We start from the raw sequence: 26,814 nt of genomic DNA, 5'->3' as shown, positions 1-26,814 counted from the left end.
ATCTCCCTCATCCACGGGCTCTCATCAGCCTGGGACGTAGCCCCGGGCGGACTACGTCTCCCAGCGTGCACCGCTCATTAGGCATTACACCCTGGGACCTGTAGTCACCGCAGAGAGCCGCACCCCTCTTCACCCTGAGCTCGTCTCTCTCCACCGACTTCCCCTACGTTCTCCCCCCCTGCTAGCTTTAGTGGTCCCTCCCAAAGTTCCATGCAGAGCACTTCGGGAAAGTCCCATCCACGGGAAACTGAGGGGAGGAGAATAAAACATCAGGAAGGCCGGTGACTGATGTTCTGTGCAACCAATCAGAGAGACGCTATTGAGCAAATAGCCAATGGTGGGAGGCGGGGGCGGGGTTGGGCGTTTAGCTGTGCGGGATTAGAAAGTGCTGAGTGGCTGGTGCTGCGCCTGCGCGAAGGGGGGGTATCGTTGTGTCCCTTCCCTGAGCGTGTTGGTGGCGGTGGCTGCAGCGACTGCTGTGGGGAGGGGCGAGCGGCTGGAGGCAGGATGGAGAAGGCGGCCGGGCGGCGCTGAGCCGGAGGGAAGTTGTGTGAGGGGAGGCTTCGGGATTGGGGGAGGCAGGCGGCCTGAGAGAGCCGAGGCGGCGGCGGGGATCGTGTGGGGCGGCCGGGGCTTGGGCTCCGGCTCCGCAGGGAGGCAGGATGGAGCAAGAGGAGATCCTGAGGAAATTCATCCAGAGCGTCCAGGCCATGAAGGACACGGACCACAATGGGGACGACAACTTCGCCAGCGACTTCATGGTGAGGGGGGTGGGAGCGCTCGGCTCCCGTCGCTGCCTGGGGGCAGGGGAGAGGGTCTCGTGCGGGCTGGGCAGGAGAAGCGGGTGGAGAGGACGGAGCCGGGGGGCGGGGGGAGAGGAGTAGCATCCCCCAGCGTGAGCTGCCATTGTAGCCCCCCTGCCCGTGTCCTCAGCTCTCCTGTTGTGTAAGCCGGAGCCGGGACGTTGCCCCAGCCCCGGTTTGGGGGAGCGGGCGCTGGCCTGCAGGAGCATGCCTCTCGTGTAAGGGCTGCTCGTGCGCTCCCCAGCCTGAGCCCTTCCTTGGGAGGAGATAGGAGAGTGGATCCCCTGGAGTGCCTTCTCGCTAACCGCGTCCGTCTGCTATTGTAACTGCAGCCTAGAACCTCCTCTCCCGAACCCAGCCCCTTTCCTGAGGCGGTAAGGAGGGTCCTGGGGACTCTAGGTGGGGGTGCTGTCTTGTTCCTTTCCGTGATATGTCTTTGTGGCCTCTTCTGTCGGCGATAGTGGGGGTCATAATGGCAACTTTGGATAGTCTGGCATCTTCTGCCCTCAGGTATGTGTCGTTGTAACTCCCTTTTGATCCTTTCTGAGAAAATATGGTAGGTGTGTTTTTGGAGGCTAGCATCTTTCCCTCAGCTCCCCCTCCCACTGCAACCCCAGGCTGTATCCCTCATCCTCTCTTCCTTTGAGATCACTTCACCAACAGCCTTCCTGTAGCCTCTGTGTGTGTGTGCATGCAGGGGGAGAGGGGATATAATCTAGAACCAGGGTTATTCACTGTTTGTTTTCTTTATCTGTTTTTCCTTATTCTGACTATTAAAATGCTTGAAATGATCGACTGAGTGGGTGATCTGAGCTGGGAACAATAGTCATGATTAGGTGGATATTTCAGTGTGACTTTAAATTTTGTTTAAACATTTAATATGGAAATATAATTTAACCTGCTTTTGGAGTGGTGGGTTAGCAGACTGCATGTACAATATGCCACTGTAGCCTGTTGTATTACCCGATGGGATTTAGAATAAAAATGTATTTTTAGTCTTCTTAGATCTCGTTTTGATAATGGTCTGGGAACAAAAACATCTTGACGTAAATGTCACATCAGGGATTGTCTGAAATGCGGGGAGGAGGCTGCGGACATTGTGCAAGACTCAGGGGCGTTGGGAGCACTTTCAGGTCTGAGGAATGGAAGAGGAAGTGGACTTTGGGAAGTAACTATTTCATACAGAGTGGGCAGGGCTGGGGTGGGAAACAAGAATACCATTTGGAAAGGATTTTACTGATCCTGGGCCACTGAAATAGCCATACAAATAGGGAAGGAAGGAGGAAACCACATGTAAAATCGAGATTGATTTAAGAGGTGTAAATTCTTAGTTTGCTTTACTTTCCTTGAAAATTACATTAAGATGTTGCCTTAAATCTATTGGACTCCAATCTTTTTAATCTGTTTAAATTAATCTTGAAAATGTGAGTAATTAAAGGAACTCCTGTTTAGCACACAGACTGACATCCAGTTACATTATGCTGGTAAGGCTGACCATTGTTCTAAGTAAAGGAAGTGTGTGTGTGTGTGTATATATGTATATGTGTATATATATATATATGTATATGTATATATTAAAAAAACAGAAATGGAAAAAATATGTAAACTGAATGCTGTAAACAGGATTGGATTTAGCTTTTTACAGAGCAAATACGTGACCATATAAGAACTACTGTATTTTATATTTGATCTGGCAGCCCAGAATTAAAGTTGCAGTATACTAAGAGATACCAACTTAAAATACATATGTAGTAATGTTTTTTACTTACTATTACAAGTAACATTTAGGTTAAGAAAGATTTGAAAACGTTTGTGTTGTGCATTTGACAGCACTCTGTATAATTAATGTTGCTATTTTCAGCTGTGTAGTTGATCTTCCTCTGTTTTTATGGAAGTTACACATAGCAGCAAGCATGGAAAACATTTATAAAAAAAAAATCAGGAAAATATTATTGTAAAACCACAAATTTGCTGAGAACTGAAGGGCAGGTGTATTACCTGAAAGAACTCTCAAGCCTTCAGGAGAGTGGGGGGTGGGAGAGACTAGATTCAAAGTTCTTGATGTCCTTTTTAACATTTTCTGTTCATAACTCAACTGCACGTTTCTATTTCTGAGAAAAAAAAAGTTTGAATAATGTGTTAAAGGAGAGTTGAGGAGACAGAATATTGTGGTTAAAGTATTATAGTACTATACGGAAGGACTTTTCTTTAATGTTTATCTGTATGATACACGAGCAGATGTAGAGGGGTCTGACCACAAGAATGCAAACTCTCTGTGTAAATAGTTTGTCATTGTATGGCAACTGCATTTTTTGCCACACCTATTTTACATAGCCACATTAAAGCTTCTGTCTTTGAGATTTTGAGGTAATGGAGAAGGGTGAAGAGGCGGTGGTAAGAGAAACTAACGGGAGGAATAGTCTCTCCTCCTCTGCATCTTCTCTCCTTATCTTTAAAACTGAAGGAGTGATTTTTTTTGGGGGGGAGGAGGAGGCAGTGTCTTCACGGTTATGGACAGGAAGTACTGTTTCTGCTAAGCAGTGGCAAGTTGATGGAAAAGGAATTGCTGTTACTCATCACTACTCTTCCAAGCCAAAGCAGAGTCTAAAAATAGAAGTGGAGTGGTGGATGAATGCAATTGAAAACAGTTCTTTCTTTTCATGTCTTATTTCTTTCCTTAGATTATGATAAAGGGCCTATATTAGTTTATTCAATCAAGATTAAAAAGACTCGCTACTTTGTAGATAGATGTCAGGGATTTGTTGGGAAGAAAAGTTAAGGAAGATGATGTGGATATATGGTAGATTTAACTAATAACCTACTAATCATCCTGGATGTATATAGACGTTAAAAGGCAAAATGTTAATAAATTCGACAGCCTAATAATGCTGTGCTGATATAACTGAAAATGTATCCCACTTTGGAAGGATGAAACTAGAATGTAGTATGACTAATGGAACAGATAGGTGCAATATAGGACTGGAAGGGACCTTGAGAGGTCATCTAGACCAGTTCCCTGCACTCAAGGCAGGACTAAGGATTATCTAGACCATCCCTGATAGGTGTTTGTCCAACCTGCTCTTAAAAATCCCCAATGATGGAGATTCCACAACCTCCTTAGGCAATTTATTCCAGTGTTTAACCACTCTGACAGTTAGGAAGTTTTTCCTAATGTCCAACCTAAACTGCCCTTGCTGCAATTTAAGCCCATTGCTTCTTGTCCTATCCTTGGAGGTTAAGAAGAACAATTTTTCTCCCTCTTCCTTGTAACTACCTTTTATGTACTTGAAAACTGTTATGTCCCCTCTCAGTCTTCTCTTCTCCAGACTAAAACCCAGTTTTCTCAATCTTCCCTCGTAGGTCATGTTTTCTAGACCTTTAATAATTTTTGTTACTTTTCTCTGGACTTTCTCCAATTTGTCCACATCTTTCCTGAAATGTGGCGCCCAGAACTAGACACAATACTCCAGTTGAGGCCTAATCAGCGTGGAGTACTGCGGAAGAATTACTTCTCTTCCACAATACTCCTGGTAATACATCCCAGAATGATGTTTGCTTTTTTTTCCAACAGTGTTACACTGTTGATTCATATTTAGCTTGTGATCCATTATGACCCCCAGATCCCTTTCCGCAGTACTCCTTCCTAGGCAGTCATTTCCCATTTTGTATGCGTGCAACTGATTGTTCCTTCCTAAGTGGAGTACTTTGCATTTGTCCTTCTTGAATTTCATCCTATTTACTTCAGACCATTTCTCCAGTTTGTCCAGATCATTTTGAATTTTAATCCTATCCTCCAAAGCACGTGCAGCCCCTCCCAGCTTGGTATTGTCCGCAAACTTTGTAAGTGTATTCTCGATGCCATTAGCTAAATCATTGATGAAGATACTGAACAGAACCGGACCCAGAACTGATCCTTGCGGGACCCCGCTTGTTATGCCCTTCCATGATGACTGAACCACTGATAACTACTCTCTGGGAACGATTTTCCAACCAGTTATGCACCCACCTTATAGTAGCTCCATCTAGGTTGTATTTTCCTAGTTTGTTCTATGAGAAGGTCATGCGAGACTGTATCAAAAGCCTTACTAAAGTCAAGATATACCGCATCTACCACTTCCCCCCCATCCACAAGGCTTGTTACCCTGTCAAAGAAAGCTATCAGGTTGGTATGACATGATTTGTTCTTGACAAATCCATGCTGACTGTTATTTTTCACCTTATTATCTTCTAGGTGTAGGAATGCAAGGAATACTTACAAGGTATGATAGAATCCAGGCGTTGTTGGCTAGTCTTTCACAAAAAGACCCAAATCCACTTGGACATAAGTAAATTTGATTTTTATAATCATACTTCCAAGTACAAAATGTGCCAGTACTTTATTAGCAGATTGCTTGTGAAGTGTTGCATATGTACAGTCTAGCTGTAAGTGAACAGTGTTACTCAGCATTGTTTATTGAAAAGAGTAAGTGTGCTTGCTACTGTACAAACATAGAAAGTATGGCCCCATCCTTGGTTTCTACAAAGTGTCTATCTATGAGAGGTTGAAGGTCAAAGCTTTCTATGGCAGTGGTGTGAACAATATTTTGTGGATTATCATTGAAAGACCTCAAGAAATAAGAATTTTGATTGGTTTTTGTACCCCCCCCCTTTTTTTTCCAGTTATGGCAGCAGCTTAAACAGATTTTCTATTGATGCCTTATGTAGTGCACTTGGCAAAGAGTTCATTTGTTTAGCGTATCATTCATGCCATCAACTTAGATTACTATAACTGTAGGATCATTCAGTCTGACTCAAAATAACGGATGAAATATGAATGATGTGTGGCAGTTAGCACTCAAACATTTGAGTAAGTCTCTTGATAATCTATTGACAGGTTTCAGAGTAGCAGCTGTTAGTCTGTTTCTGCAAAAAGAACAGGAGTACTTGTGGCACTAACAAATTTTTATCTCTGGTAGAATCATAGAATATCAGGGTTGGAAGGGACCTCAAGAGGTCATCTAGTCCAACCCACTGCTCAAAGCAGGACCAATCCCCAGACAGATTTTTGCCCCAGATCCCTAAATGGCCCCCTCCAGGATTGAACTCACAACCCTGGATTTAGCAGGCCAATGCTCAAACCACTGAACTATCTCTCCCCCTTATTTGAGCATAAGCTTTCATGGACTACAGCCCACTTCATCAGATGCATAGAATGGAACTGACTCAAAGGTGGCAATTTTGCAACAGAAAAGCTTCCAAAACAAACTCCAACGAGAAACTGCTTAACTTGAATTAATATGCGAACTAGATACCATTAATTTGGGCTTGAATAGAGACTGGGAGTGGCTGGGTCATTATACAAATTGAATCTATTTCCCCATGTTAAGTATTCACACCTTTTTGTCAACTGTCTGAAATGGGCCATCTTGATTATCACTACAAATGTTTTTTTTTTCTCCTGCTGATAATACTTCTTGGAGTTGGTATGACAACTTCCACCTTTTCATGTTCTCTCTCTCTCTGTGTGTGTGTGTGTGTGTGTGTGTGTGTGTGTGTATATATATAGTAAGAAGATTTTTTATATATATATATATATATATATATATATATATATGTATGTGCCATTCTATGCATCTGATGAAGTGGGCTGTAGCCCACGAAAGCTTATGCTCAAATACATTTGTTAGTCTTTAAGGTGCCACAAATACTTCTGTTCTTTTTGCTAATCTATTGTTACAGTGCTAGCAGAATTGTTAAAGGTGTCAGATGTACAGAAATAACAGTTATGATTATCTGGGTAAAACAGCACTTACACATGACAGATGTTTTACTTTTAGGCCCTGATCCGGCAATGAGTTCTGCGCAGGTAGACCCACTTGTCTGCACAGAGTTCCTTGCGGTGAACGTTCGTTTGTAGATTCAAGGTAGAAAAATCACCCTAGTTTTGATACACTTATTTTCATAAATTCAGAGTAAGTGAAACAGACTGTCTAAATAATCAAACTTGTAAAAAGCTTTCCTTTAATACAGAGATCTGTATGTAGTTACAAGATAAATTACACATCCCATACAGTTTCATATATTTTTGTACTGTGCAATTAGATCAATACTACAACTAATAGAAATAGCTTATCTTCAATGTAAGGTCAAATTCAGGACTTCCTAGCAGCTTGTGCAACCCAATTGATTACGAGATTGCTCAGATTGCAAGTTAATGAAAAATTTGGCATATTATCTTAAGAAAGAAGTATTAAATGGACTGTTGATTTGAAATCAAGACAATAAAAAAATTTTTAGCTTCTGGTGCTACACCGGCCTCTTAGTCTCCTTGCCATTTTCTGTGTTCACAATCATCTGTTCCTATTCTTAAATGTCTTTTCTTCCCTATTGCTTTGTGAAACACCATATAAACAAAAGGGGAAAGTTACTGACTATCTAGGGGTAAAGTGAAATGGCTATATACAGATCTCCACCTAGAATTGAAAGACTTTCTTCTAACTTTAGACATTACTCTTTAGAAAAATAGACAAAACATTGTTAGACAGAAGTAATATTTTGATGTCCTAACCAGTCACAATGAGAGAATACTCAAATACTTTAATAAAGATTATGTGCATTGATAAACAAATTCAGTTTAAATACAGTAGAATCCTTATTTTACAAACTGAGGATTAAGGAGTTCATAAAATAAAGAAGTTATAAAACTGAAAATTGCAGAAGGTGTGATTTATAAGTTTCAGCATGTTGCACTGCATCACTTGCTTTTTGGCCTTCAAACCATTGCAAACTGATTTCCAGTGTACTGAAGGCATTGGAATGTGAAGGGATGTTAACTTGTCCTCCATCAACATCACTTTAGTTATGTGATCTCCATCCCACTTCCACCCCGTCAGGGAAAAATGATTCATATAATGTTTGTCTGTAAGATTGGTGTTTGTGAAATTGAGGTTCTACTGTACAACGTAAGTTCCATAACTTGCATTCTTTTCTTCTGTTATCTGCTATAAATAACAGTTTGGCAACACTTTTCTGGAAAGACTGTTTCAATATTAATTTGCTTCTATTGTGAACTTTTTGGTGCCAGATACAACTGATGTTCCTCTCAACTGTTTTTCAAATTAAGCATGCAGTTATGTAGGTTGGAAGCTTACCAGAAAAGAGTTGAGTAGTTTGTGTCCAAAAGATAAACTTCTAACTGTTCTGTTTAGACTAAGTAGTAGTTGACTTTTTTTTAATTCTTTCCTTAAGAATATATGAGATGACAAATTCAAGGATTCATTCAATTCCTTCTGAGCAGGTTTCATGTTAATAACATTTAGGGTTAAATATAAATGCACAAAGCTGCTTTTCTGTTTTTCTCATGTGGACTTGCATAAGCTACATGGTGAATTTTCAACAGAATTAACTTTAACCTATTAAGAAGGCTTTAGCAGAGAGAAGATGCTAAAAAACAGATTCATGACTTTTTTTTATCCTTTGTTTTACCCAAGAATGGTTAACACATTCTCTATATCTAGTGATGTGTCAAAATCAGATATGACCAAACATTGTAACTGTCTTCATACTAACAAAGGGTTCAAACGTGTAAGGTGCTGAGCACTTTCATCTCCCTCTGAGTTCAATGAAAATTGAAGGCATTAATTATCTTGCAGGAATTGACCCATAATTATATTACATAACTGATAATTTTAACAAACTTTACTCTTACAGTTGTTCTAGTAAGCCACATGCAGTTTTATTATTTGTAAGTGTACATCAAGTGTGTCTAAACTTGGAGGGCCAAAAATGGACCTACTTTGACCCATATTGAAGTACTTGCCTTCAACATTTCCTCAGATAGTACATCCTCCTGTTTTGGGGGTTAGGCAAAGTGTCTATTTTGGGCCTTTTCTAAAACTATGTAAATACGCCATCACATGTAATCTCACTGGGATTAGTATGGTCTCATAAAAGAGAGAAGTGTCCTGTTGAGAAAGGCTGGATACTTCTATGAATTGCATTTTAGTATTTAAACATGACTTCTGTTACTAATTTTTTTTTAAATAACATTTCTGTCAAAACTCTTTCCAGTCTGACACCCCTTTTGGTTGAAATTCAGCTAAAGTTTCATTATGAACAATTTTAATAGGAAAGGCCAGTTATAACATGAGCAGTTGTAAGGGTCTCTTTGCTAGAAATGTTAATAAACGTTTACTTCTGTCTGGAACAATATGATTGAATAATAGTTTCAATAACTCTTATGTTAGGGGCATCAGAAGCTTTGTGGAATGGTATTTTTTAAAATGTTGGCTATAAAAATATAATTTTCAGTGGACAGCTTTCAGCTTCAGTCAAATTAGAAGGAAATCATTGCTGTGACTATTGTTTCAAATGTGTACAGATGTGACTTTTGATGGGGGGGCTGGGTGACAAGCAGCCAGAAAGCTGCTGTGGTGACCCCACTTATCTTTTGTGTTATCTTATACTGCATAAAATCATTAAATTAAATCTTGTTGAACATGACGTTACCATGTGAAATCTTGTGATCGCTGGTCAAAACTGTGTAATAGCTATTTAAAGCAAGAAGAAAAACAGCAGCAGATCTCATGGTACTTAAAGGTTTTTATTATACAAGTGATACAAGAATATGTGCTCTGTGTTTAAATCTTTAAAGAAAGTGGGAAAGTCTAACTGTTTTTATTTTCACATACTAAGGTTTTGCTCTTGGCGAACAAGTTTTGTGATATTGCTAATTTTGCTGGATCAATGACAAAATGTGGACTGATCTGGCAGTAAGTGACATACCAGCATATTTAAGTAGATCATCTCAGATGTAAGAGAAATATACAATATTCCCTGTGGCCCCAGTCAAGCAATGTGCTTCAGCATATGCTTAATTTTAAGCACTTGCTAAGTGCCTTGCTGGATTGGGGCCTATAGGGGTAATGTCAGTGGCTACAGTTCAGCAACTTTTATATAACTTTACCACATTGTCGCAGAAATACACTATCAGGGTCAGTTTGTAGCGCAGGGGTCGGCAACCTTTCAGAAGTGGTGTGCCGAGTCTTCATTTATTCACTCTAATTTAAGGTTTCGCATGCCAGCAATACATTTTAACTTTTTTAGAAGGTCTCTTTCTATAAGTCTATAATATATAACTAAACTATTGTTGTATGTAAAGTAACTAAGGTTTTTAAAATGTTTAAGAAGCTTCATTTAAAATAAAATTAAAATGCAGAGCCCCCTGGACCAGTGGTCAGGACCCTGGCAGTGAGAGTGCCACTGAAAATCAGCTTGCGTGCCGCCTTTGGCACGCGTGCCATAGGTTGCCTACCCCTGTTGTAGAGCTTATTTTTCTTGCAATAAATGTCAAGTCATAATCTTGGCAAACTGTATAATTGAGGATTGCTTAATCTGAACATTAATTTGTGAAATATGTACAGTTTAACCTATTTTTGAGTAGTGCTTATAGCTGTGCTAATGTTGGGGGGGGAAATAAATAGATAAATGTACCTCATAGTTAACAAGGTAAGCGACAAACTAAGCACACAGTAATAAAAAAATGTAATAGGTCCATTAATATGTCACTAACGGAACCCTTGTTGAACTTATTTTTTTCGCTCCTTGGTATCTTCTTTTCATCTAGGATTGATGGGCACTGAGGTGCAAAGTGGTGGAGAATTGTACTGCTTCAGTTTGTGCTTTACCTGTTATGTGGATGGGGAATCTTGATACTGAGAAAAAATAGTAGTAATGCCTGACTTGGTGCTGTCATTCTATGTCAGGGGTTCTCAGACTTTCGTACTGGTGACCCCTTTCATACAGCAAGCCTCTGAGTGTGACCCCCCCCCATATACATTATAAACACTTTTTAAATATATTTAACACCATTATAAATGCTGGAGGCAAAGCAGGGTTTGGGGTGGAGGTTGACAGCTCACGACCCCCCATGTAATAACCTCGTGACCCCTGAGGGTTTCCGACCCCCAGTTTGGGAGCCCCTGTTCTAGCTTGTTCAGATAAGGAGAAAGTGAATGTAAGGGAAAGGCAAAATGGCAGCAGTAGCATGAGTATATGTTTGCAAAACTCCACTATAATTTGATTTCCAACTCATGTTCTTCTTGGTCTTGGTCTTCTCCTGAAGTAGCCCGCTGAATGTCTCTGAGATTTGTGTGCGGTAATTGCCACTTTTGTCTTTGAGGGAATTTTTGAGCTGGAAGTTAGCCAATACTGTTAGTAGAAAGAGAAAGTATGTTTAAACAGGCAAAAAGACAAACTAAACCACCAAACTTTTCAATAGCAACAAGCTTTGTTAAGCAGGGGAAGGGACAGATGGTGATCTGGCTTGGGAGACTTGTTGCCTCGACTTTCTACCCTGTTTGTGCTATAAATTGATCTCATTACTTCCTTAAAGATAATTTTATTTGTGGTAAGCAAGTTATGAGGTGGAGGGAAGTATGGCGTGGTTTATAGGACAGATTATTGTGATGGAAAATTCTCTCTGAAAGTAAACCCCAAATGAGTTGAGTCATCGGTTATAAAATGAAGGGACACAAAGTGGTCAACAGCTGACTATATAAGAAGAGTAAAGCTGTGGAGAACAATATGAAATGACGTAACCTAGGAGTAGGAGTGCCAGGGTGGATTTAAATCACTAGTCATGAAGACTTGATTTAATCATGGATTTCTACATAAAAGTGCATTGTTGTCGGTTGTTATCCCTTAATATATATTCTTCACAACTCAGAGATAGATGTAGGTTTCATTTTTAGAAGGTACACACTATACATTTTTAAAGTGATTTATTTTGAAAACTTTTCAGATTAGTTTTACAGCTATATCAGAAAATGAATGATTGGTTTCATTTACCAAAGGTAAATGAAGCAGATACTTATGAAGTCATTGGGAGGTGAACTATCTCCAATTCAACAGGTTAATCATTACTATTTGGAGGATTTTCTTGCCATGCTGGATTAGGAAGAGAACCTCACCAGACAGATATTTAAATTGTTTTATTTAACTAAAACAACAACGTTGCATATGGTGGAGTTTTTCTTCAAAAGCGAACATATAATATTTTAACAAAACAAGCATATGAATTTTTGAATTTAGTTAAACATTCAAGTTTTTTAAAATCAGGTTTGTTAAAATTGTTTAAAATAGTTAAATGAAATATTAAAAAAAAAAATTAAATCGACTGTCAGCCAGGCCAACATGAGAAACTTAAAATATTGGCTTCTACAGCTAACTCTGTCATCTTCACCTTCATTTTCCTGTTTGTTCATAATCTGGAAAAGAAAAACAAGCTTTCCTGCTTTTTCAGGTCCCAAATGATTTCTCAATTTGGAATGATTTAGTCCAAAGGAAGAACTATTCTTTCTACACCGGCAGAAGAAGCTACTGCTGTTGAAAGTGAGATTATCACTTCAACAGTCTCTGAATCCATGTGCTAAGTGACTTCCACCAGTTCACTGGTTTGCTGATGATGTTTTAAAGAAAGTCAAACATCTATTTCTTGCATGGTTCTTATTCCCAAACTGGTCTCTTTTACAGCCTGCTGCCATTATAGGTTTTCCCTTCTAGTAAGAGAATGGTATGGTAGATCTCAAATCAATGAAGGCTACACTCAGAAAGACCTCAAGACTTCTGGAATATGCTGCTCAAACAGTTTCATTTTTGTTTCTACTGCCTGTCCCTCCCTTCTCACATTTCTCTCCAGACTTCTCCTTGTCCAGCTCTATTCTGGCCCCAACAGTCTCCTATACATTGAACTTTTTGAAAATGTGCACTTTTAGCGAGAGGTAAGGGATTGACTCTGTGTATACAAATTTGCAGAGGGACAATAGGGTTGAGGTCTGTTATTTCTCACCTCTATATTTATTTTAAAACATTTTTGATATTAACAAGCATGTCATCTCTGGAGACACAAACCCACAGTTTAAGAACTGCAAAACTAAGCATCTCTGATGGTATCTTCTAGCCTGAGCACTGAGTCCCATTGGGTAGATAGAAAGATTAACCTAAGTAATCTATACATAAACCCCTGGAATGCCGTAAGATTGGGTGCATAATCCATGAACTATTGGAACTCATTTACAAAACTTTTCTTAAACATTACATGAATATATTGTCTCATACTATAGAATTAGAATTTATATCCCTATTCCATGATGCATTATAGCTCAAATATATCTTATCTTAATTAAAACTATCTTTAGATAGGTTTTTTCCTTAAAAAGCATTTTATCCAAAAATCCAATTTTTTTTTAATCATTGATTTTTTTTTTTTTTTTTATCCACCCTGAGGAGCACCAAATGGGACAGAAAGGGACAATGTAAATATGTGTGCTTCTTTCATCCAGGAGGAAACTTTTAGGTTTGCTGGGCAAGTAGGCATATGTCTTTTTCAAAGAGTGATTGGCAAAACTCTATGGTTGTAGGGCCAAATTCTGCTGTTTCTGATTACCCCCAAAAAATCAAGAGTCAGTGTTTTTGAAGGGGTTTTACTGGTATTGAGAATTGCCTCTAGGGAAGGAAGGTTATATTATAGTTCTTTCAAAATTTCTTTGCTGTATTTCCCCTGATTGTTTGGGCTGCATAGATTAAACAGTAAAGATCAACTGCATTGAGACTGGTCTTTTCTAGAACAAACACAAGAGTAGGAAGAACAAGTTAGATGGGTTTCTTCCATGTTAGGAATGGGGCATGAAAGAAGTCAGTGTAGGAAGCTTGCATTGCTACTTTCTGTGCTGTCTTTGGGAATAACCAGGACCTCAGTCTCAAGGGATGTTGATACGGCATTGTATGTGAACACTTAAAATACCCTGTTTCAGTATTTGCTAGTGTATCTAATTCAAATTTAACGCTCAGGTTTTAAATTTGTACCTGAAACCTGGGGGTACTTGTGGAAAGGCCCTTGTAACTGATAGAAGGATGTACTGTTAATGTGTAGCTTTTACTAATGTGGGACAGAATCTGGATGCTAGATGATCTTACCCTTATCAAACAGGAAATATTTTTTGTTGCATCCTCTTGTTCACTATCCTAATCAGTGTTCATTGATCGCTTTTTTCTGGCATCTTTTGAAATTTGAAGAGATTGGACATAGTGTTTATTTAAAAAAAAAAAAAAAAAAAAAAAAAAAAAAAGGTGCAGATACTGCCTATTGCTGCGTGCCTGGCTAGCTCATTGTTAAACTCCTGCTTCTGAAATGTTCTTGTTCAGTGTAGGGAATCTAATTTAGTGCCTTCATTAGCAGTGGATCTGATAATCCTGAAAAGTGCTCGATCTGGATGAGCCGAAGAACGAGGAGACCAGTTGGTAGAAATTGAACTAGACCACCTAAGGGCTTGGCTACAGTCAAAATTCCAAAGCACTGCCGCGGGAGCGCTTTGAAGTGCGAGTGTGGTCGTGGTGGCAGCGCTGGGAGAGAGCTCTCCCAGCGCTGCAGGTACTCCATCTCCCTGAGGGGATTAGCTTACAGCACTGTTTACACTGGCGCTTTACAGTGCTGTAACTTGCTGCGCTCAGGGGGGTGTTTTTTCACACCCCTGAGTGAGAAAGTTGCAGCGCTGTAAAGCGCCAGTGTAGCTAGCCAAGGCCTAAATTATAAGCCCTCTCAGGCAGGGGCTGTTTTCTTTTTCTTTTGTGCAGTTTCTAGCACAGTGGTGCCCTGATTCTTTTTACAAATAAAAAAAGATCTGTACAGTTTTGTTCTTTCAAACTGGGTGTGGAAGCAGAGGTTATTTCCCCCGATAGACAAGGTTTTAGTCTTAGGGCTAGTAAGAGCTCGGTACATTTTTAGGCAGCCCAACTGCTTGTCAAGTTCTTTTCTGATAATCGTATCAGAAGCATGTTATTTTTTTTATAAGTACTGTTACAATTAAACATAAATCAACTTGTATTTAAAAACTGATGTAGGTCTTCATCTGTTACCTCCGAAAAGGAAGAATAAAATGTGAAGGAGAGAAAGGGAACACACACTCAGGCCATGGTTTATCACAGGAAGGAAGGCAGAAAAAGAATGAAGTAAAAAAATGGTATCTATCAGGGGTACCATTTATCTCGTATGTTGTATGCTTTGAGTCTCAAACCATTTTTGCATCTCCTAACCGAGTTGTGAGAGGTCTTTCCTTGCATGTGCTGATGTTTTCAGTGTTTGTTTCATGCAGTGACGTCTGTTTGTCGCACGTGAGGGTGATGTGTAGCTGCTCTTTACTTGTCTGTCCGCAGACATATGAAAACCACATCTGCTTGGGATGATTGGACCAAAAGCAGTTCTTTTACCTTGCCTCTTGGCAGTTCCCCTCCCCTCCCCCCAGTTGCCATGGAGCACCTTCTGGGATTAAGATGCAGAGATTTTTGTTGTTGATCTGAATAATTCATTTAGAAGAATTGATAGGCTGAGGAGAAAGCCAAGAGCTGTCTGAATAAATGGCGCTGGCTCGTTGATGTGCTTTCCCATTGGGGATGGACTTCGTTAGCCAATAATTGAATAGCCTTGATGTTGTGGCACTAGTTGAAGTGAGATTCTGAGGCTTGTTGGTCGCTTTTTCTGGAGTTACTAGCTTTACTCTGATATATTTGCATTTAGATGAGTAGGATCTGGGGCTGATAGGCTTGGTTAATAGGGTGGTATTGCCGTCTGTCTGTTCAGTGGCTGCTGTAGTCTGACTTCTCTATGGCCTGGAAGTCATAAGAATGGCCCTGCTGACCAGTAGCTATCTAGCCCAGTATTCTGTCTTCCAACAATGTCCAGTGCCAGATGCTTCAGAGGAAGTGAAAAGAACAGGGCAATTACCGAGTGATCCATCCCTTGTAGTCCAGTCTCATCTTCTGGGAGTCAGAGGGGCAGAGCATTGGTTTGCGTCCCTGACCATCTTGGTTAATAGCCATTGATGGACCTATCTTCCATTAATTTATCTAATTCATTTTTTGAACCCAGTTATACTTCTGGCCTTCAGAACGTCCCCTAGCAATGAGTTCCACAGATTGACTGTGTGTTGTGTAAAGAAGTATTTACTTATGTTTGTTTGAAACCTGCTGCCTATTAATATTATTGGGTGACTCCTAGTTTTTGTGTTTTGTGAAGAGGTAAATAACACTTCCATATTCACTTTCTCCACACCGTTCATGATTTTATAGACCTCTGTCATATCCCTCCTTTGCTTCTTTTCTAAGCTGAACAGTCCCAGTCTTTAGTCTCTCCTCATGTGGAAGCTGTTCCCTACTCCTAATCATTTTGTTGCTCTTCTCTGTACTTCTACCAATTCTAATATGTCCTGTTTGAGATGGGCCAACCAGAATTGCACTCAGTGTTCAAGGTATGGGTATACCGTGGATTTATATAGTTGCGTTATATTTTCCATCTTATTATTATCATCCCTTTCCTACTGGTTCCTAGCATTCTGTTAGCCTTTTTGACTGTCGCTGGATGTTGAGCTGATGTTTTTGGAGCGCTATCCATGATGATTCCAAGATTTTTCTTGAGCGATAATAGCTAATTTAGAGCCCATCATTTTGTATGTATAGTTGGGACTTTTTTCCAGTGTGGATTACTTTGTACTTATCAACGTTAAATTCCATCTCCCGTTTTGTTGCCCACTCACCCAGTTTTGTGAAATCCCTTCTGTAACTCTTCGCAGTCAGCTTTGGATTTAACTATTCTGAGTGACTCAGGGCTTGTCTACACTGGCAATTTACAGTGCTGCAACTTTCTCACTCGGGGGTGTGAAAAAACACCCCCCTGAGCGCAGCAAGTTCCAGCTCTGTAAAGCGCCAGTGTAGACAGTGCAACCCCCCGCCCCCAAGATCTGATGTCCTCTTCTTGGGGAGTTACTGTGTTGTTTGTTTACTCAAATCAGGTTGACCAAGCTGTTTCACTTCAGTGATTTTTCTCAGTTGGACTGGAAGTCTGCAGCTGCTTTTGCTACTGAAACTGAGATCCTGTCTATGCAGTTGTTGGATAGGCCAACTCCGTATTTCTGGCAGTCACTTTCTCAGCATGCCCCTTGATATCTGCAGAGTACTTTCACGAGGACTGTTATCCCAGAGGTGAATCTCCTCCCCCCCCCCTGCTTTTTTTATTCTGTGGGTGCGATTTCTGTGCAAACAGGCAGGTGGCTGTACTAGAGGTGTTTAGTAGACATTCCTTTCTGACCATGAGTACAGACCATTTCCTGGTGTTTGTGTCAAAGTGCTGCATTATCCTTCCCTCACACATCTGCTTGATGCTTACTGGAGGACTCATTTATCCATTGAAGGCTGTGTGCTCCTGGCTTGGGGGACACTATACAATCTTCTTCTCCCTAGGCACTCAAGTGACTTCCATGGTAGATTTTTGTGTGGCATTATAGTGACTAATCACTTTGGGAACCACATTGCTCATAGTGTGTCTGGGCAGTGCCCCCTTCTGTCTTCTGCTTTGTACATGTTTCACTTTTAATTTGCCCTCATTTGAATTTTTCCACCCCGCTAGCTTTTCCATGGTTCGGGGTGTGGTTCTCCCCTTATCTCTCCTCCCTCCTTCCCTCCTCCCCCCCCCCCAAACAGGGCAACGAGGTATAATTCCTGGACATGGCCGTTCCCTTGTTGTCCAACTGGTTCTGAAATCTCATAAGGGGAGAAAAATTGGCAGGTTGTGAAGGGTTTGATGTGTTCGTTTTTCTGTGTGTTGACTGTGGCGTCAGCTTCATATTGATTATACTGTCTGTAAGTAGACTAAATAATTTTGACACATTGTGATTGACTTGACCTGATGTATTTAATGTTTTGAGTGAAATTGGTGACAGAAAAACATTAGTGATCCATGTATAATGCTGGAACATTATTTTACTTATTTGTCTTTGTGTGCAACTTCGTAATGTTTGGCTTATATAAGCCCGTTTGGCGTGTTTTATGTCTCACATATGGTGTTAAAGGTTTTTATTTCTTTTTTCTCGCTAATTATTTGAATGTTGTCTCTCCTACCTCAATATTCTACTTCCTTTTTCTAACTATCCCATTTAATCTCTATTACCCTTTCATATATAAGGCTTGAAAATTTTACCAGGCAACTAATAGCTGGAAGACTAAACTGAAATGAGCTCCAAAGAGAGACTCTCTCCCCCTCCGCCCCCAAAAGGGGGGCAGAACCAAACCCAAAATGCTGGGAAAGTGACACCGCTGGGATTTGTACTAGAGTGCTGTCCCTGAACCCTGCTCAGAGCAATAAGTTTCACAACCTCTGGCAGGTGTCATAGGTGCCAAATTTGAAGTTTCCTAATTTCTCTGGCTACTAGAAAGGAAATGAGTATTATTCCTCTGTGTTGCTTTCCTTCTACCCAGAGCCCTCCTGTCTGCTACATGGGGGTTGTTGTATTTGGGAGCCTGCTAACCTAGCAGTTCTTCAATCTGTGTTTTGGGTAATCCATCCTCCCTAGTGAATACCAGCATTACCTGCATCTGATGTTGCTCAGAGGCTTCCCAAAGCTGCAGCAAGGTAAGTAAACCTGTTTTACGGTTGCCTGTAGGTTTCCCAAAAGTCAGAAGAGAAAACTGACAAAACTGGTTTTTACTCTGTTATGGAGACATGGATAGTGACCCATAGTCAAGGTGTATCATAGGTGTGGTGTGTTTGATTTATTTATTTATTTATTTTTACCCTCTGACAAGAGCTTAAAACCTCTCTGGAGCTGATGTGTATGTTTGCTTAAATAAAGGGGATATAGAAAGTACACTTAGAGAGGTATGTAAAGTTCTGAAGGTGTATTGATTACTGGCAAGCACTCTTGGGAGTGGGAAGAAGTAAGCTGCCAACTTACTTAGGAACTTTGTACGGTTGTATTCGCCACCAAATGTCATACTCCTTTGCTACAAAAATTATAGTACTCTTCTCTTGGCCCCATCTCCCCCCCCCCAATTAAAAAATTGCATGGATGTCCGTATATCCTTGCTATGAAAAGGACTTTGGATTTCAGAAAACTTTTTAGCTAGCTTTTCAAAAATTGGCAGTTTCAACTTTTTGCCGCCTTTTGCTCAGTGAAAACCAAGATGCCAATTTTTCAGCTGTCTGGACGTGTTTCCCTAGCTAAGAAAGTGGCTGACCAGGAAAAACTGCCAGTTCTACCTCAGATATAAGCTCTCTATGGCTGTTAGGTCAAAAATTGGTGCTTGTTGGAATAGGATTTGGGCCATAGAGCAGCCCTCTACTGCTTGAGCTAAAGGAGTAACTCCTAGTTGGTAGCAGTAATAGGCTCTTATCCTGCTATGTGGACCAGCCACTGGGGTGGGAGGGAACACAACACATACCAACAGTGTTATACTTGCATTCAAAATAGTATTTGGCCTAGATGCACTGGACTAGGAGCCTTCCATTCGACTCCTCCTGGCCAATGGGTGCCTTGGGCGGAGGCAGTGCGGATTTGATTTAAATCAAATGGATTTAAATCACTAGTCAGGAAGACTCGATTTAATCATGGATTTCTACGTAAAAGTGCTTTGTTGTTGGTTGTTATACCCTTAATACATATTCTTCACAACTCAGAGATAGACGTAGGTTTCATTTTTAGAAGGTACACACTATACATTTTTAAAGTGATTTATTTTGAAAACTTTTCAGATTAGTTTTACAGCTATATCAGAAAACGAATGATTGGCTTCATTTACCAAAGGTAAATGAAGCAGATACTTATGAAGTCATTGGGAGGTGAACTATCTCCAATTCAACAGATTAATCATTACTATTTGGAGGATTTTCTTGCCATGCTGGATTAGGAGGAGAACATCGCCAGACAGACATTTAAATTGTTTTTTTTAACTAAAAAAACGACATTATGTATTCTGGATCTTTTTCTTCAAAAGCAAACATATAATATTTTAACAAAACAAGCATATGAATTTTTGAAATAAACATTCAAGTTTTTTAAAATCAGGTTTGTTTTTGTTAAAATTGTTTTTAACCAAAATAGTTAAATGAAATATTTAAAAAAAAAAATTAAATTGACTGGGTCTGCCAGGTCAACATGAGAAACTTAAAATGTTGGCTTCTACAGCTAACTCAGTCATCTGCACCTTCATTTTCCTGTTTGTTCATAATCTGGAAAAGAAAAACAAGCTTTTCTGCTTTTTCAGGTCTGTTATTTCTCACCTTTTATTTTATTTTATTTATTTATTTATTTATGTATATTTAAAACATTTTTGCTATTAACAAGCATGTTATCTCGAGACACAAATCCACAGTTTGAGAACTGCAAAACTAAGCATCTCTGATAGTGCTCTGTCTAGAACAGACGTGGGCAAACTATGGCCCGCGGGACCGTCCTGCCCGGCCCCTGAGCTCCTGGCCGGGGAGCCTAGTCCCTGGCCCCTCCCCCACTGTCCCCCCTCTCCCGCAGCCACGCCACTGCCGATGCTCCTGCTGGGCAGCGTGGGGAGCGCAACTTGCTCTGGCCAGGTGTCAAGGCTGCGAGCTCCTGCTGCTAGTAAGGGGGCGGAGAGCTGGGGTTGGGGGTTGGGTAAGGGAGCGGGAGGTCCAGGGGGGCAGTCAGGGAGGAGGGGGCAGTTGTTGTGGAGGTTCTGGGGGCGGGTGGTCAGGGGATGGGGAACAGGGAGGGTTGGAAGTGGGAGTCCCGGGAGGCCTGTCAGGCAGCAGGGATGTGGATAGGTGTCAGGAGGGCAGTCAGGGGACAGGGACCAGGGAGGGTTTGATGGGTTGGGTGTTCTGAGGGAGGCGGGAAGTGGGAGGGGGTGGATGGGAGCGGGGGCCAGGCTGTTCGGGGACGCACAGCCTTCCGTACCCGGCCCTCCATACAGTTGCGCAACCCCGATGTGGCCCTCGGGCCAAAAAGTTTGCCAACCCCTGGTCTAGAAAATACCGAGTCCCATTGGGTAGATAGATTATTTAGGTTAATCTTTCTAAACAGAAGCCCTTGAAACCCCATAAGATTGGGTCCCTAATCCATGAACTGTTGGAACTCATTTACAAAACTTTTCTTAAACATTACGTGAAATATTGTCTCATACTATAGAATTAGAATTTATAATCCCTATTCCATGGTGAGATATCTTTGATCTATAATGTATCTTAATTCTAACTGTCTTTAAATAGGTTTTTCCCTTAACAAGCATTTTATCAAAAAAATCTGATTTAAATTAAAAACCATTTTTAAAAAAAATCATTGATTTTTATCCACCTTGCTGCCTGGCCATGCCTCCGCCTAGCAGCTGAGTGAGGGGGATGTCTGCTTCCAGGGAACCCCACAGGTAAGTGCTGCCCAGAGTCCGTCTCGCCCCATCCTGTGGCCCAATCCCCTCCTCTCTCCCACACCCAAAGTCTGCTTCTAGGGTAGGGAGGTGTGGAGTCCGGTAGGGAGCCTGCCATCCACAGGACCCGCGGGGCCCCTGGGCAGCCCTCCCCCCAAGTTATAGTCACGGGTATTTTTAGTAAAAGTCATAGACAGGTCACAGGCCGTGAATTTTTTTTTCCTGTCTGTGACTTTTTACTAAAAATACCAGTGACTAAAACGTAGAATTAATAATTATTCGCACTTCACGACCCTTATTGAGCAAGGCCTCATGCAGCTGCTCTAGGGGTTTCACTCTTCCCTGTTTACAGGTAAAGTAACTGAGAGCTACAGAGGTAAAATAAGGTCAGTTTTGACAGAGCTGGGAGTAGAACTTTGAGTAAAAATTTCAGAAGTGCCTTATTGAGGTAAAAGCCCAAATCACAATTTCAAAAGTGATTTATGCATTGAGGAGGCTTGGTCTACACTTAAAACTTAACACCTGCATAGCTATGTTGGTCGGGGTATGGAAAAACCCCTGACTAACATAGGGCTGTCCTGACACAGCCCCGCAATGTAAATGCAGTTACACTGACAGAAGCATTCTTTTAGCATAGCTAACATTCAGTGAGGTGGTGGTCTGACACTGGCAGAATAACTCCTTCTGTTGGTGTTCGCTGCTTCTACACTAGGGTGCTATGCTGGCAAGGTTTTGCCAGCATATGCTAGTCTATAGTGTACACATAGCATAAGTTTAATTGCAAGTCAATGGGACTTAGGCACTTTTGAAATTTTTATCCTGATTTAAGAACCTATGTCTCTAGTATGCCAAAAGCAAATGTCATCTACTAAGGCTGTGTCTTAGCACTAGCACTGTTGTTGGTCAGGGAAGTATTTTTTTCACACCCCTGACTGACAAAAGTTCCACTGACAAAAGCACTATGTCAGCGGGAGACGCTCTCCTGCTGACATAGATACCGCTGCTCATTAGTTGTGGTTTAATTATATCGGTATGAGAGCTTTCTCCTGCCGACATAAGTGGCAACATGGGAGATCTTCCAGCGGCACAGTTGCAGCAGTACAGCTGTGCTGCTTTAAGGCCCATATTGTAGACATAGCCTTAGCCACACTGCCTCTCAGATACATTATGCCTAATCTGTCACTGGCAATCTTCTGTAAAATGGAGCATTCTTGCATACATAACTCTCCACAACAATGAAACATGCAGATGAATCAGAGTACCTTTATCTGCATGATAACCCGTAGTTATGATGTTGGGCTGGTACCCAAGAGAAATGGGTTCTCTCCCTGCTTCTGCCACAAACATCCAATATGATGTTAAGCAAGTAATTAAACCACACCTTTCATATTTGACCACTGATTTATAGTCTTTTGTAATCTTGTTTTGCAAAGTAAGGTTTGCTTTTTAAACATTTCAACTAAATGGATCACAGTTTACACAGAATTTAGCATTTGGACAGTCGTCATGTGTGATTAAACAAATGTACTGTTAGTCCCATGCTACCCATCTTTGAGATTCCTGCCACAGTTAGTCTTTTAGAGGTTGATCTGTGGTACTACATATTTTTACATTTTCTCAGGAAAATAATAAAGTTTCTTCTCTTTAGTAAATGAATAGAAACTAAAAACATCAGTTTGACCCTCTCTGTGTCCTTCTTTGAAATTAGTGCCCTATGGATAAGAGCATAAACATTACTGGGGGGCGGGAGGGGGGGGAAATGGACTGTATTGTTTCCACTTAACCCCTATGCACAACTTGAAAAACAAGGAAATTCCCACAGAAGGGAGTTGGTTATAAACGTGTTAAAGGACAACACTTTTCCACACAAACCATTTAAAGCAAGGAAATACCCAGTTAAAGTATCTTTTTAATACATTTTAATCACCCCTCATCACATTCAATATGTTAGTTGACTAAAGACTCTTCCATTCTAAGTCCCACACACCACCAACATATGTAATAACTCAGTATGCACACCATATTCCTCATGATCATGATAGGATAAAAAGCTTCTGTATGAGAAAAATATCGACATCGTACACTTAATCAGTGTGTAGATGTCTAATGGACATATTTTAATGTTAATGGTTTTTCACTTTTTTTATTTACATTCCTCTCTATGAAGGACCCACTCCGATTAGAAAAAACGAATACAAGGTGCTGTGAAATGCACAAAGTAAAACTGAAAAATAGAGAAACTTTATTTAATGTTATAGTTACCATTTGTTACATCCAATGTATTTTAACCTATAGTTATAAGTAAGTGATTTTACAAAAAGAATTTTTTAGATGTGATTTATTGCAGTCAGAATATTCAAGTTAAGATGAATATTTAACTTTAGACTGGAGCCCTAGAGAGTCACTGAAATCCTCTCATCTTCTCCATGTTATCATTCATGTTAACCAAGAAACGAAGTACTTCCAAGCTTTCATCTCTGCTCCTCTCCAGCCATGCAGATTTATATAATTACATTGATATAGTCTGTAAATTCTTCTGTATCAAAACCAGCAGCTTAGGAATTGCAGTTCCCTGTTTCATTCTCCTGGAAAGCCTAAAACCTCTATGGATATCGTAAGGGAGAAAGGCTAGTTGGATGTATTGAATAATTATTGAAAAGTGATGCTTTCAGTAAATGAAATGGGCTACTAAAATGGACAGTGATGCTTATTGCAAAATTAGTGTATCCTGAATCCTATAAATCATGTTGCCAGGTTGAATATTTCACTAATCCTGTAGATTAATATTTACCAAACTCATTGGTGGCTAATTCTATAACACAATCTCTTTAGGGAGGACTTACATTTTCTCACCTCCATATCAATGATACTAAGCACTGTAGCATTTTTTGTCCTCTCTCTCCTCCCCCTCCTTCACCACCTCAAAAAACAAACAAACAAATAAAAAACCCCTACAGCTTGGACTTCTGGTAATGATGTGTTCTAGCCCAGCATTTTAACAAGTGATCAATTCATTTTTCTAACACTCTGGTAATGCAGACATATGCTTACTGCTGGCTTCAGGTATGCATGGTCTTTCAGTATGCACAGTAGAATTGCAGTTCTATTCACAGCAAAGCATTTGACATCCAGTAGACTACTGAGAGTAGATCATATAGACAGATCTGGAAAAATTCACTTGCCCAAGGTGAGTAGTAGGATCCTGGGCAAGTGCAGTTATCTTTTGCAGAATGTAAGTTTTCATTTTAAAAAAATATTTTTTAGTACTTAGGATTGTGAAGATAACTTGCCAAACAAAAATGAAGGTTAAACCAATGCAATGCGAAGTCTTTGGAAGGCAGGTGAGAGTATAGCCATAAGTGGTGAAAAAGAGATAATAAATAACTGATTTATTTGTGGAGATGTAGACCTGCATATGGACAAACAGTTAACTGCAATATATGTCATTTATCCGCCTACCAGAAGTTTAGTCAGGCTGGTAAACTTTGTGTGTGTATGTGTGTGTAATGTAATTATATATATATATATATAAAATAAATAAAAACACCTGTACATAAGACAAAATAAAATGACAATTGTAGAATAAATTTGCATCTTTAAGTAATCACTTTTGACACTAATTTGTTCCCCCCTCAAAAGCATTTAACCATTTTGAATACACACACATTTTCAAAGATAGTATCTACATTTTAGTGGTAAGCAGTACCAAGTGTATCCATTACCATTCGAATAGCTTGCAGAGGATCTACAATTTCTTGCATGTTACCTTTCCTTAAAACCCAGTCTGGTTTAATTCTTGAAACTACTTTTGTGTGTGTGTGTGTATATATATGTATAATATATATATGTATGTATAATATCCATATCCTGCAAGATTCTTGTAAATCACCTGGGACTGGATCAAATTACTATTAAAATGGGCCAGATCCTTTTATTCTAGCACTTCTATCCCATTATCCTTAGGTCTTGCATGTCATTGTAATGCTTTGTCCTCACCGCAGTTTAGAGTTGGATTCGGTTTTAATGAATAAATTACTAATTGATGGCCATTAGTTTGGATTTTCATTTTGGGTTTGGCCATCAAAACATATTTTGCAAACAGGAGGTGGTACTATGTTGTATGCTTAATGTAATCTTCATGATTGACTATGAAGTCTGTTATAGCTAACCTAGACTTGGAATTTAAAACATCTCAATTATTGGCAACAAAATTCTGACGGCTTCAGCAATTATTTCTGTTGATAGAAATGTAACTAAATGTAGTCTTCTCTTCATGTTGGCCAGAAGATTGGTTACTTGATGGATAGAGGTGGGTCCCAACTTTTGGTCCTTCAGGGCAGGGATTAACTCCAAAAGTATGTGCATGAGGTTTTTACACCTACATCTAAAAGTTTCAAGTATTAAGGAAGCCATATCGATTAGGAATTGGAGGAAATATTAGATACCAGCTCTAAAACTTCAGAAAGGAGTTACTTATTTACAAAAAGGTAAGTATCTGCTCCAAGTGGTGTAATTTGGGTCTGATAATTTTCTTACTTAGGTATGAAAGTTTAAATTTTGCTTTAACTGAAACCAAATGCAATTTTAATTTTGGTGTGTCTGCTAATACTTCATAGTAAATATGGCAAACATACGAATTAAGACTTGAAAATAAAGTTTTTGTGATACTTATTTCAACTGAGAACACTCGGAAAACAGCACTTGAAATATTTTTATGTTGGAAATGTAAATCTCAGTAGTAAAGCTGGAACGTAATTCTCAGTCTTACTATTATAGTTGATGCATTTTGGCTAGATTCTAGTTTAAATTTTCTTTGTTGGACATGGGGCTGTTACGTAGTAATTTATTAATACACTGTGTTGGTGTAGTTATTGGGATATTTACTGTATGACATAATGGTTAAATCAACAGACTGTTGGGAAATAAGGTGAAACAATGACTTTCAATAAGACACTTTTTTAGCAAATGCTTGGAGGTTGTTACAGGACAATGGGAGAGCCTTTGGTCCTGAGGGGAGAGGCTTGATTCCCCCATTGAGCCTGTGACACTGCACCCCATATTCTTCAGTGATATTATGATATGATTATGACATAGTTATGATGTATTTTATGAAAAATAGCTATTCCTGGGCAACACTCACTAGGCAAAATGCTCTCAGTCTACATGGCTGGCTGGGAAGGGCCCATTCAGGTTAATGAGCCATTAGGAAGAAACAATAGGCCTTAGGAGAAGCTTATCTCCCACCTGGTGAGCCTTCCTGTGAGCGCTACAAACAGCTACAAACAACCCGTGGGGGATGGCTGCAGTGACTCTACAGGGACATGTGACCAGGTCACCTGGTGCTATACTGTACTCCATCTTGGGATGTCAGTATTTTTTCAGTGACTGGTGTGGGAACCAAGCTTTGAAACAAAGGGTTCCTGACATATGCAAAAGCTATATAAGGCAGTGGCGTGACTTCATCTAGGTTCTTTACTGACTCCCCACCCAAGAAGACTCCTGGAAACACCTGAGGAAGAAAGACTGAACTGGGGGAAGTGCTGACCTTGGGTTAAAGGGATTTTTAGCCTGGGAATGGAATACCTGGGATTCCAAGCTGTAAGCAAGTGCGGCTTGCCCCTTAAGAATCTACAGCCTGCTTGTATTATCACTTAGGGTGAGAATCTGCTATTCATATCTAATCTATGTAGTATATTAAGCTTAGTTTACTTGTGGCACCTTAGAGACTAACAAATTTATTAGAGCATAAGCTTTCGTGGACTACAGCCCACTTCTTCAGATGTGTATAGCAGATTCACCCTAAGTGATAATA

The 26,814-nt window shown here is 40.1% G+C and overlaps 1 protein-coding gene across 5 annotated transcripts in view; it reads left to right on the top strand.

The window, feature by feature from the left end:
* Positions 1-428: 428 nt before the first annotated feature.
* PTPN12 (protein tyrosine phosphatase non-receptor type 12) overlaps positions 429-26,814 on the top strand; it is a 144,942-nt gene continuing 118,556 nt past the window's right edge. For 2 of the 5 annotated variants that reach the window (XM_034765942.1, XM_034765933.1), the window contains exon 1: positions 429-761. In XM_034765942.1, coding sequence (XP_034621833.1) covers positions 663-761 — 99 coding nt within the window. In that variant the 5' untranslated portion in view covers positions 429-662. The remainder of the gene's footprint in view (positions 762-26,814) is intronic. The other 3 variants (XM_034765951.1, XM_034765961.1, XM_034765924.1) reach the window with 3 other exon arrangements.

This window comes from Trachemys scripta, chromosome 1, assembly GCF_013100865.1.
Source record: "Trachemys scripta elegans isolate TJP31775 chromosome 1, CAS_Tse_1.0, whole genome shotgun sequence".
NCBI lineage: Eukaryota > Metazoa > Chordata > Testudines > Emydidae > Trachemys > Trachemys scripta.
This window is presented reverse-complemented; position numbering and strand designations above follow the sequence as displayed.